This window comes from Barbus barbus (assembly GCF_936440315.1).
Source record: "Barbus barbus genome assembly, chromosome: 30".
NCBI classification, from domain to species: Eukaryota; Metazoa; Chordata; class Actinopteri; order Cypriniformes; family Cyprinidae; genus Barbus; species Barbus barbus.
This window is the reverse complement of record NC_136758.1, coordinates 29,774,042-29,785,631: the sequence shown is the minus strand read 5'-3', so window position 1 is coordinate 29,785,631 and position 11,590 is coordinate 29,774,042. Positions and strand designations below refer to the sequence as shown.

At 41.3% G+C, this 11,590-nt stretch overlaps 1 protein-coding gene across 3 annotated transcripts in view; it reads left to right on the top strand.

Moving 5' to 3' along the window:
- Window positions 1-11,590, top strand: part of ppp2r5ca (protein phosphatase 2, regulatory subunit B', gamma a) — a 30,370-nt gene that overhangs the window by 7,329 nt on the left and 11,451 nt on the right. For all 3 annotated transcript variants that reach the window (XM_079386354.1, XM_079386355.1, XM_079386356.1), the window contains 4 exons: window positions 6,721-6,920; window positions 8,572-8,682; window positions 9,269-9,361; window positions 9,440-9,570. In XM_079386354.1, the coding sequence (XP_079242480.1) occupies window positions 6,721-6,920; window positions 8,572-8,682; window positions 9,269-9,361; window positions 9,440-9,570 (535 nt within the window). The remainder of the gene's footprint in view (window positions 1-6,720; window positions 6,921-8,571; window positions 8,683-9,268; window positions 9,362-9,439; window positions 9,571-11,590) is intronic.

Sequence of the window (11,590 nt, the reverse complement as noted above, 5' to 3'; positions counted from 1 at the left end):
AAAACAGAACGCGCGTTTGTTCCTAACAGAAGGTCTATTTTCATATTACTCTGTTGTTAGTAAAGCTGAAGTGCTGCGATGTTTATAAGTCACTGCTGGAAAACTGGAAAAATCATCTGAAATGTTTGAGTCTGTTTAGTGCTCAATTATACATTATACATCAATTATATGTTGACTGGAGGTTAAAAGAATGAAAATCCTTTCGCTCTCATTAGTGATGTGTGTATTAGACCGATCCAGAGTGTCATAAACTCTGTAATAATGCATCTGTGTGTGTGAGCATCAGATGCTGGCGTGTTATTTTGGGTGTTTGGATCAGATAAGAGTCTCGTGTCTAAGGAGCAGCAGATGAACTCATCTCAGCCTCCTCAGGGAGACGTCTGTGGAGATCTCGAGCATGTGACGTTACTGAAATCAGAATAATAACAGACATGAACCACTCTGAGTGACTTGGTTTGATTAAAAGGTGTGATGAATAATAAAAGTGCTCATAATAGTGAAGAAGTGATCAGTCGTGTCTTATAGATCAGAATTTGATCTTAAACTATTTTTAATGTTCCTCCAGTAGATTATAACAGCTGATGTTAACTGGTTATGGTTAAGGACAGGTTAAGCTCTCTCTCTCTCTGTGTCTATACAGCCGGTCAAATGAACCAAGGTATGGAATGCAAATACACAAGAAACGTTTATCATAATTTAATTGAATGCATTTGCAGCAGGTCAGTCGAGTCACGTTTAGGCCTATTTCTATAGAGCTTTATACAGTGCTGCATCAAAGCAGCTTCACAGAAATAAACAGAATCAATTATTAACTCAGTTATGGAGACAAATTCAGATTCTACAGTATGCTCTTTGTATGCTGTGCTCTCAGATTCTGTAGTGTTTTTATTCATTTTACATTTACATTTAGTCATTTGGCAGACGCTTTTATCCAAAGCGACTTACAATTGGGGAATACAAAAAGCGATTAATCTTGAAGAGGCAATCAGACAGAGGAAGTGCTCGTAACACCAAGTCTCAGTCATTGTTCAAATAAGTACAAGCTAGTGAGGGAGGGAGAGAAAGAGGGAAAGAGTGAGTTTTTTTTTTTTTTTTTTTTGAGTTTAGGATGAAGTCAAGTACTGCCAAAAGAGATGAGCTTTCAGTTGTTGCTTGAAGATTGCCAGGGATCCGGCGTTCCGGATAGGGGTGGGAAGATTATTCCACCAGCCAGGAATGGTGAACGAGAATGTTATGGAGAGTGATTTTGAGCCTCTCTGTGATGGTACCACAAGGCGTCGCTCACTAGCAGATCTCAGACTTCTGGAGGGGATGTAGGTTCGTAATAGTGAGTGGAAGTAGGAGGGTGCTGAGCCTGTGGTAGTTCTGTACGCAAGCATCAGTGACTTGAACTGGATGCGAGCTGCCACTGGTAGCCAGTGCAAAGAGATTAAGAGAGGTGTAGCATGCGCTCTTTTGGGCTCGTTGAAGATCAGTCGTGCCACTGCATTCTGAATCATTTGTAGAGGTTTGATTGTGTTTGATGGCAGACCAGCCAGAAGAGCATTGCAGTAGTCCAGTCTAGAAACGACAAGGGCCTGGACAAGAAGTTGCGCAGCATGCTCTGTCAGAAAAGGCCTGATCTTTCTGATGTTGTGTAGTGCAAACCTGCAGGATCGAGCAGTCTTTGCAATGTGCTCTTTGAAGGTCAGCTGGTCATCAAAGATTACACCAAGATTTCTGACCGAAGTTGATGGGGTAATTGTTGATGAACCTAACTGAATCGTGAAGTCATGCTGTAGAGTCGGAGTGGCAGGGAAGACAAGAAGTTCTGTCTTTGCCAGGTTGAGCTGTAGGTGATGTTCTTTCATCCATGCCGAGATATCCGCCAGGCAGCCTGAGATCCGTGCAGCTACCGTTGGGTCATCTGGTTGAAAAGAGCGATAGAGCTGTGTGTCATCGGCGTAGCAGTGATAGGAGAAGCCATGTGCATGTATGATGGGACCCAGCGATGTAGTGTATGTGGAGAAGAGGAGGGGTCCAAGAACCGATCCCTGAGGAACTCCAGTGACCAGTTGATGTGGTTTGGATACCTCCCCTCCCCAGGCCACCCTGAAGGATCTACCGGTGAAATAGGATTCAAACCAGCGAAGTGGAAGTTGAGAACTGTGGTCCTGTGGAGTTGAGAACTGGTTGCTGATTGTTCTAGTTTTGTCTGTGAAAAAAGAGGCAAAGTCGTCAGCGGTTATCAAAGAGGTGGGAGGTGGAGGAGGGGGACAGAGGAGAGAATTAAATGTTCTGAAGAGATTACGCATATCTGGAGCGCTGTTGATCTTGTTGTGGAAATGAGAGGATTTGGCAGTGTGGACTTCAGTAGAGAAAGATGAAAGCAAAGACTGATACCTACTCAGGTCCAACGGATCGTTTGATTTGTGCCATTTTCTCTCTGCCACTCTGAGTTTGGTCCGATTCTCACGAAGAACATCGGATAACCAGGGGTTAGAAGGAGCAGCCCGTGCTGGCCTGGAGGAGAGAGGACAGATGTCATCTAGACAAGAGGTTAAGGTAGAGCATAAAGTGTCAGTGGCTGCATTTACATCCAGAGAAGAGAAATGGGTAGGCGAGGGAAGAGAGGAGGATACTACAGAGGAAAGAAGGGAGGGGGGAAAGAGAGCGTAGGTTGCGTCTGAAAGTAACTGGTAAGGGAGATGGTGGCACCTGGGTAGCAAAATGTAAAGTAAATGTAATGAAGAAATGGTCAGAGATATGGAATGGTTGTACCAGAATGTTATCTGTAGAACAATTGCGTGTGTAAATTAAGTCGAGTTGGTTACCTGATTTGTGCGTGCTAGTAGTGGTGAGGCGTTTGAGATCAAATGAAGCTAGGAGTGACTGGAAGTCTGTAGCATAAGGCCTGTCTAGGTGAATGTTGAAATCGCCAAAGACTAAGAGTGGAGTGCCATCCTCCATGAAAGAGGACAGCAGTCCGTCCAGCTCATCTAGGAAGGTTGGTGGTATTTGGCCCGGTGGACGATAGATTACCACAATCTGGAGTCTTATAGGAGCTGTTACAGTAACGGCATGAGATTCAAATGAGTTGAGATTGCCTAGGGGAGAGTGGGTATTTCCAATTGTTAGAAATGAGCAAGCCAGTGCCCCCACCCCGGCCAACTTGCCTAGGGGTGTGAGAGAAAGAGAAATTGTGAGAGAGAGCAGCTGGGGTTGCCGTGTCTTCTGGACGAATCCAGGTCTCAGTCAAGCCCAGGATGCTGAGTGTGGAATGTAAGGAAAATGCAGAAATGAAGTCGGCTTTGTTGACAGCTGACTGGCAATTCCAAAGACCTACAGAGAAAGAAAGAGGTGCAGTGGAAGATGTAGAGATAGTGCGCAGGTTAGCAGGGTTACGTAGCCTTCTGCGTGTGTTTTTAGAGCGAGGTAGAGAGAGAACCGGAATGGTTTGGAAACACATGATAGACGTGGAAGGATAGAGGATAGGAAAGTGTGAGGGAAGATAGAAATGATACTGTGTGTGTGTGCTCGGTTAAAGTCGCGCAGGAAAAAGTCGTCTGTCTTTACACTCATTGGTCTTCACACGAGGAGGCTGAGCACGACGGATGAACGCTTCTGCGTCAGCGCTCTGACATCAAATAAATACAGTCTAGGAAACTAGAGTGAAAACAGCTGTTGCCGGCTTCTGATCAGCCCAGCCAATAAGGTAGGACTGCTAATAGCTCAAGACGAAACTAACACTTCGCACAATCACACAGGCTCGTTCTCAGCTGAGGCACAAATTATTCTAATTACCAGTAAGTGCAATCAAACATAAAAACCTCAACGAAAATGCAGAGTAGAAATAGGTAGGAAACGAACTATTCCTTCCTAGTAGCAAGTAAATAATTTAAACAACAGAACTGCGACCAAGTATTCAAAACACTTACACGAGCTGCCGTCCATCTCTTCTGGTGACTAATCGGCTTTCCCGATTAGATCAATCAATTAGATCTATTCAGATCAATCCAGTTCAGTTAATTTCATTAACCGAGTCAATAACAGTTCAGTAAAAGTTAATCTATTTTGAAACGGGTTCAATTCTGCTATTTAAAGCAGCTCTACAGCAGACAGTAGTGTCATTATTCAGTTCCGTGTCGATTTAATAACAGTGTCAATGTAAAACATCATCATCCAGCTCAGTTCAGTTGATCGTGTTTTCACTGAGTGTTGTTGTGAAGGAAACAAATCTCTTAAAAGAAGCATATGCAAAGTGATCACAAAAATGAGGCTGTTTATGCTTTAAAATGTACAGATGCTGAATAAATGTCTCTATTTTCCACACTCGCGCTTTACAAATGTAAAGCCCTTTCACACCAGAAGTGAAGTGAATCCGGCTCAGACTGAAGGAAATGTAGATTCAGGTCTGTACAGTAGAGGGCGCTGCTCAAACTAATCACATGAAGAATATGACGCAGGAGAAGAAAGTTCAACACTATTCAGCAATAACTACAATCAAACACAGATGTGTTATTTCTGCTTATTAGTATGATTGTATTGGATCATCGAAGCTCAGTAGCAAAGACATTATTTAATAAAATGGGATTAAATACATAAATGATATTTGTCTTATTTAACATATTTAATTATTGCAGGTTTGTATAATATTCTGAGTTTGCATTCAAGTGTTTTTATTGATTTTGAGGAACACTGAATGTGTTTTAGTGCAGGTGAGATGAGTAAATACATGTAGATATTTAGTCTAGAACTACAGTAAGATCATGTTGATATTTAGTCTAGAACTACAGTAAGATCATGTTGATATTTAGTCTAGAACTACAGCAAGATCATGTTGATATATTTAGTCTAGAACTACAGTAAGATCATGTTGATATTTAGTCTAGAACTACAGTAAGATTATGTTGATATTTAGTCTGGAACTACAGTAAGATCATGTTGATATTTAGTCTGGAACTACAGTAAGATCATGTTGATATTTAGTCTGGAACTACAGTAAGATCATGTTGATATTTAGTCTAGAACTACAGTAAGATCATGTAGATATTTAGTCTGGAACTACAGTAAGATCATGTTGATATTTAGTCTGGAACTACAGTAAGATCATGTTGATATTTAGTCTAGAACTACAGTAAGATCATGTAGATATTTAGTCTGGAACTACAGTAAGATCATGTAGATATTTAGTCTGGAACTACAGTAAGATCATGTTGATATTTAGTCTGGAACTACAGTAAGATCATGTTGATATTTAGTCTAGAACTACAGTAAGATCATGTTGATATTTAGTCTGGAACTACAGTAAGATCATGTTGATATTTAGTCTAGAACTACAGTAAGATCATGTTGATATTTAGTCTGGAACTACAGTAAGATCATGTAGATATTTAGTCTAGAACTACAGTAAGATCATGTAGATATTTAGTCTGGATCTACAGTAAGATCATGTAGATATTTAGTCTGGATCTACAGTAAGATCATGTAGATATTTAGTCTGGAACTACAGTAAGATCATGTAGATATTTAGTCTAGAACTACAGTAAGATCATGTAGATATTTAGTCTAGAACTACAGTAAGATCATGTAGATATTTAGTCTAGAACTACAGTAAGATCATGTAGATATTTAGTCTAGAACTACAGTAAGATCATGTTGATATTTAGTCTAGAACTACAGTAAGATCATGTAGATATTTAGTCTAGAACTACAGTAAGATCATGTAGATATTCAGTCTGGAACTACAGTAAGATCATGTTGATATTTAGTCTAGAACTACAGTAAGATCATGTTGATATTTAGTCTAGAACTACAGTAAGATCATGCTGATATTTAGTCTAGAACTACAGTAAGATCATGTAGATATTTAGTCTAGAACTACAGTAAGATCATGTTGATATTTAGTCTAGAACTACAGTAAGATCATGTAGATATTTAGTCTAGAACTACAGTAAGATCATGTTGATATTTAGTCTAGAACTACAGTAAGATCATGTAGATATTTAGTCTAGATCTACAGTAAGATCATGTAGATATTTAGTCTAGAACTACAGTAAGATCATGTTGATATTTAGTCTAGAACTACAGTAAGATCATGTTGATATTTAGTCTAGAACTACAGTAAGATCATGTTGATATTTAGTCTAGAACTACAGTAAGATCATGTTGATATTTAGTCTATAACTACAGTAAGATCATGTTGATATTTAGTCTAGAACTACTGTAAGATCATGTAGATATTTAGTCTGGAACTACAGTAAGATCATGTTGATATTTAGTCTAGAACTACAGTAAGATCATGTTGATATTTAGTCTAGAACTACAGTAAGATCATGTAGATATTTAGTCTATAACTACAGTAAGATCATGTTGATATTTAGTCTAGAACTACTGTAAGATCATGTAGATATTTAGTCTGGAACTACAGTAAGATCATGTAGATATTTAGTCTAGATCTACAGTAAGATCATGTTCATGATTTCTCCTGAGTTCTCTCAACATGGCAACACCAGAGCTGTCAGTCAATACATCAGAAACAGTAACTGGAGTTACCTATTTGAAAAAGTAACTCATATTTCCTTCTAAATTAAAAAGTAATGCGTTTACTTGAAAAAAGAAGTAATCTGAAGTAACTCACGTTACCCTCGACACTGTGTGTGATTGTGCAGTAGGCTAATAAAGCTGTGGAGGTGGTCTCATCACATACAGTACTCGTCTCTGCTCTTCTTGTGCTTTCAGACGTGGCTCCAGCCGAGCAGGAGAAGCTCTTCATCCAGAAGCTGCGTCAGTGCTGCGTTCTGTTCGACTTTCTGTCCGATCCGCTCAGCGATCTGAAATGGAAGGAGGTGAAGCGGGCGGCTCTGAGCGAGATGGTGGAGTACATCAACCACAATCGCAATGTCATCACGGAGCCCATTTACCCGGAGGTGGTGCACATGGTGAGTCAGGCCGGCCCTCAGGGGCCCGCGGTGGCCCTCACTCTCATCGGAGCCAGAAACGCAGCTTCTGTTTCCCATTAGAGTCGGCCGCGGTCGTTCTTGTGCTTTATCGACACTGACTTCACATGCTTTTCTATTTACGGCATTAAAGAAGCGTTATCAGGCTGGAGTTTCATCTGAAACACAATAGACCTTTTTCACTTTTCTCAGCAGCGGAAGTCGTCATAGTTGGGTTAACGTCAAGAGCAGTGAATGAGAGAGTACCACAAATATATTCCCATTTGCTCAGATAACAAAAGAAAACTCTACGATAGTGTTTTCATGATTTTCAATAAAAGGAAAAACATTGAGAGAGACTGATAACGGCAGGCAGAAGAGAGAACGATGTCCCTCACATTGAGGACATAAAGATCCACTACGAAGGATTTTTCACTAAATGATTTAATGATAATGATTTTTCAATAAAAGATTTAAAGAGTGCAGACAAACCTTTGTAATGTGACTAAATGATTTGTATAAAATGAATTATTCAGTGAGTAAATTAAACAGCCATATCACCCTGCAGCCCAAGACCGGTTGCCCACTGAAGCTAAGCAGGGTTGAGCTGGTCAGTACCTGGATGGGAGACTCCTGGGAAAACTAGGTTGCTGTTGGAAGAGGTGTTAGTGAGGCCAGCAGGGGGTGCTGTGTGGGTCCTAACGCCCCGGTATAGTGACGTGGACACTATACTGTCAAAAAGCACCGTCTTTCGGATGAGATGTTAAACCGAGGTCCTGACTCTCTGTGGTCATTAAAAATCCCAGGATGTCTTTCGAAAAGAGTAGAGGTGTGACCCCGGCATCCTGGCCAAATTTCCCATTGGTCTCTGACCATCATGGCCTCTTAATCATCCCCATACACTGATTGGCTTCATCACTCTGTCTCCTCTCCACCAGTAAGCTGGTGTGTGGTGGCGTTCTGGCGCACTATGGCTGCCGTCGCATCATTTCAATTTCTTTGAAATGTTGAGTAAAACTATCAGATTCATCCATGCGGCAAAGCATTAACCTTCTCAAAACGAATTTAACTTGTAATTCAGTGTTTTAAGCACAGATGTCTACAGAAAGACCAGAATGCCATCGTGTATACTGCAAAAAATTATTTTCTTCCTTAGTATTTTTGTCTTGTTTTCTAGTATATATACAGTATATCTACAAATTCTGGAATTAAGATGATTTTTCTTACCCCATTGGCAGATATTTTTACTTGTTTGAAGCAAACAATAAAAAATTAGATTTTTTTCAGAAAACAAGACAAAATATCTCGAGTCATTTTACTTGTCAAGCAAACACATCTTAATTCCAGAATTTGTAGATATTTATACTACAAGAAAACAAAACAAAAATACTAAGGAAGAAAATCATTTTTTGCAGTGTATACCGTTTCTCAGCTTGCAAAGACATCTCTGTGTTTCCTTGTGATCCAGTGAAGGCTCAGTGATGGTCTCTGGTGACCCTGATGAGGTTTGGAAACCATGCTTTGTGTCACAGAGATCTCATTAGTGTGATGATGAAGTGTCGCTCTCATTGGTGTGACATAAACATGTTGACGGAGCTGCTCGTTCAGTGTACGAGGAACATGACAGCTGTGTGTGTTTGTGTTTGTGTTGCAGTTTGCGGTGAACATGTTCAGGGCTCTGCCGCCGTCATCGAACCCGACGGGAGCAGAGTTCGACCCGGAGGAGGATGAGCCCACTCTGGAAGCAGCGTGGCCTCATCTGCAGGTGCTGACTGTATATCATTCACAGCGTATCTGAAAATATTGAGCAGCACAACTGTGTTCAACATTGATAATAATAATCAGAAATGTTTGTTGAGCAGTAAATCAGTATATTATTATGATTTCTGAAGATCATGTGACACTGAAGACTGGAGTAATGATGCTGAAAATACAGCTGCAGATCACAGAAATACATTACAGTTTAACACATATTCACATAGAAAACAGATATTTAACATTAGAATAATATTTAACTGTTTTTACTGTATCTTTGATCAAATAAATGCAGCTTTGGTGAGGTTGAGAGATTTCTTTCACAAAAAAACGTATTTATTCCACTTTTGGCTGATGGTAAATTCAATCATTATTTGCAGCTATGGTAAGTTTCAATGTGCCGCATACATAGAAACAGTGTTTTCTGGTAAATCTGTAGATGTGGCGTCTGCTTGGGATGCGGTGTGATGACAGCAGCTATCATGATCACATGAGTGATTAGTACAGCGCTCCACATCTGAATAAATAACGTCACGAGAGGAAACTTTGGCTTGTTTGACCTGTTGCTCATTACAGCATCTTTCTGTTTCTCAAAGCTGGTGTACGAGTTTTTCCTGCGGTTTCTAGAGTCGCCCGACTTTCAGCCCAATATTGCAAAGAAATACATTGACCAGAAATTTGTGATGCAGGTAAAGATCCTTTATTTTCACTAATAAGCTGAAGTTTTGAGTATTAGATGTGTGAAATATTTCTGAACTGAATTTCAGCTTCTGGAGTTGTTTGACAGTGAAGATCCACGAGAAAGAGATTTCCTGAAAACCACCCTGCACCGAATATACGGAAAGTTTCTTGGGCTGCGGGCTTATATTAGAAAGCAAATTAATAACATATTTTACAGGTGAGCAGTGCTTTTATGGCTCATTTCTGTCATTTCTCAGTGTTAGTGGTGTGATAATTCAGTCTTTACTTTTCTTCCTTTGTATTTTTGTCTTGTTTTCTAGGATATATATTGACAAATTCTGGAATTAAGATGCGTTTACTTGACAAGTAAAATGACTTAAGATATTATGTCTTGTTTTCTGAAAATATTATCCCAATTTTGTTAGTTTTTGCTTCAAACTGTGATAAAGTCACATTAGCTGCCACCGCTGGGGAAGCAGCACTGGCGAACACACACACACACACACACACACACACACCATTACTTACCTCATTCATCCTCCCAGCCATGCCGCTATCAGAGTAGCGGGTGCACACGCAATCCTGATAGCACCTGGACATTCTCCCATTGCAGCCCTCTCCTCTGTACATATCAATTTCCCAGTCATTTCATACACTTACACTGCACTTGTCGTGTCGTTTCGTCCCTGTGATGTTTGTCAGTGTGGGCGTAGTCAGTCTTCCGGCGGGAAACACCGCGCCGACCAAACCGAACAAACAAGCGGCAGCCGATTATGACATCTCGGGATTGGTCGCGCCGCGCAGCGCAACCGGAAGCTGGCGAAACCATTGTCTAGTATGAATAGGTGTATTTAAGTGTGGAAATTATGTGTTAAATGTATTATGTGTTAGTGGACTAAGTGTTTATTATATATATAAATAGATTGGAAGTGATTTAGTATTAAGTATAATAGATAACGAATAGATGTGGTATTTGTGTGTTAAATGTTATTCTTACCAGTGAATGGTATGGCCCAAAAAAGGGGCGGGGTTTGGCCTATATAAGCCGAGGCCAAACATAGAGACAGTACTTGTTTACCAAGTCGATGCAAGAGTGCTACTGCGGTGCCTCAAGCAAAACCCTTCGTATATTGTGGATACCTGTTTATTGAATATATCATTGTTGGATTATTTTCTGGTTTATTTTTCCCTTTTGTTGTTTATTTGATACTTTGGATTTTTGTCATTTTTGGGTACACTTGTATATATTCTTCACTGTGGACAATCTTTCTGGCACTGTAAATAAATTCCACCTTGCACAAGAGTGCTTTTGAGAGTGAGCCATCATTTTTACATCCCTTCACGGACTCACATTTTTCCCCGAAGGCGAGCTGGTGGGCTCGTCTTCATCACAGTTGGTGGCAGCGGTGGGATGGCTACTCGCAAGACAGCGCCGAAAGGTAGAAAACCCAGGCCGGGTTTACGATCCCAAGTGAAGGTGGCATCAGAGGAGGAGGCAGCCTGGAATTCGGTTGAGACTACGGAGGATGAGGAGGGAACCACGAGTCTTCCCAAAATCTCCCCAAAGTCCAGTCAACCACCAACCAAGCCCTTCACTCCTGATGCTACAGCTGGCGAGGGAATGATTTCCCTGATGCGCAGATTTCTCGACACTCAAGAGCAGAGAGAGGAGCGATATCTGCGGGAGCTCCGAGGTCTTCATGAGTCCATCGTGCAGTCGATTCGTCCTGCGGAGACCTCGCTTGACATGGAGAGCGTCCGAATGGAGCTACCAACGCCAGCACCAAAGGTATCCACAAGACACAGACCCGCTTACATCCAAGACTCCCCGAAAGTCACAGCGCCAAGAGAGCCAATGCAGTGGGCTGATCCGAAGATGCCGAGCTTCCAGCAGGGGGAAGACATCGAGAATTATCTTCGGCGGTTCGAGCGTCTGGCCAGGACCTGGAGGTGGCCTGAGGAGGAGTGGAGCTATCGTTTGGTTCCGTTGCTGACAGGGCAAGCATTAGAGGCGTATCTGGCAATGGACGAGGAGCAGGCAGAGATCTACGATGACTTGAAGGAAGCACTGCTGGAGAAATTCAACATTTCTCCAGAGACCTACCGTCAGCGCTTCCGATCAACTACAGTCCCAGGTGGAGAGTCGCCAACAGAGACTTACCACCGGCTAAAGAATCTGTACAAGCGTTGGGTGCGACCGGAGGAGCACTCTAAAGAGGAGATTGGCGAGGCCATCA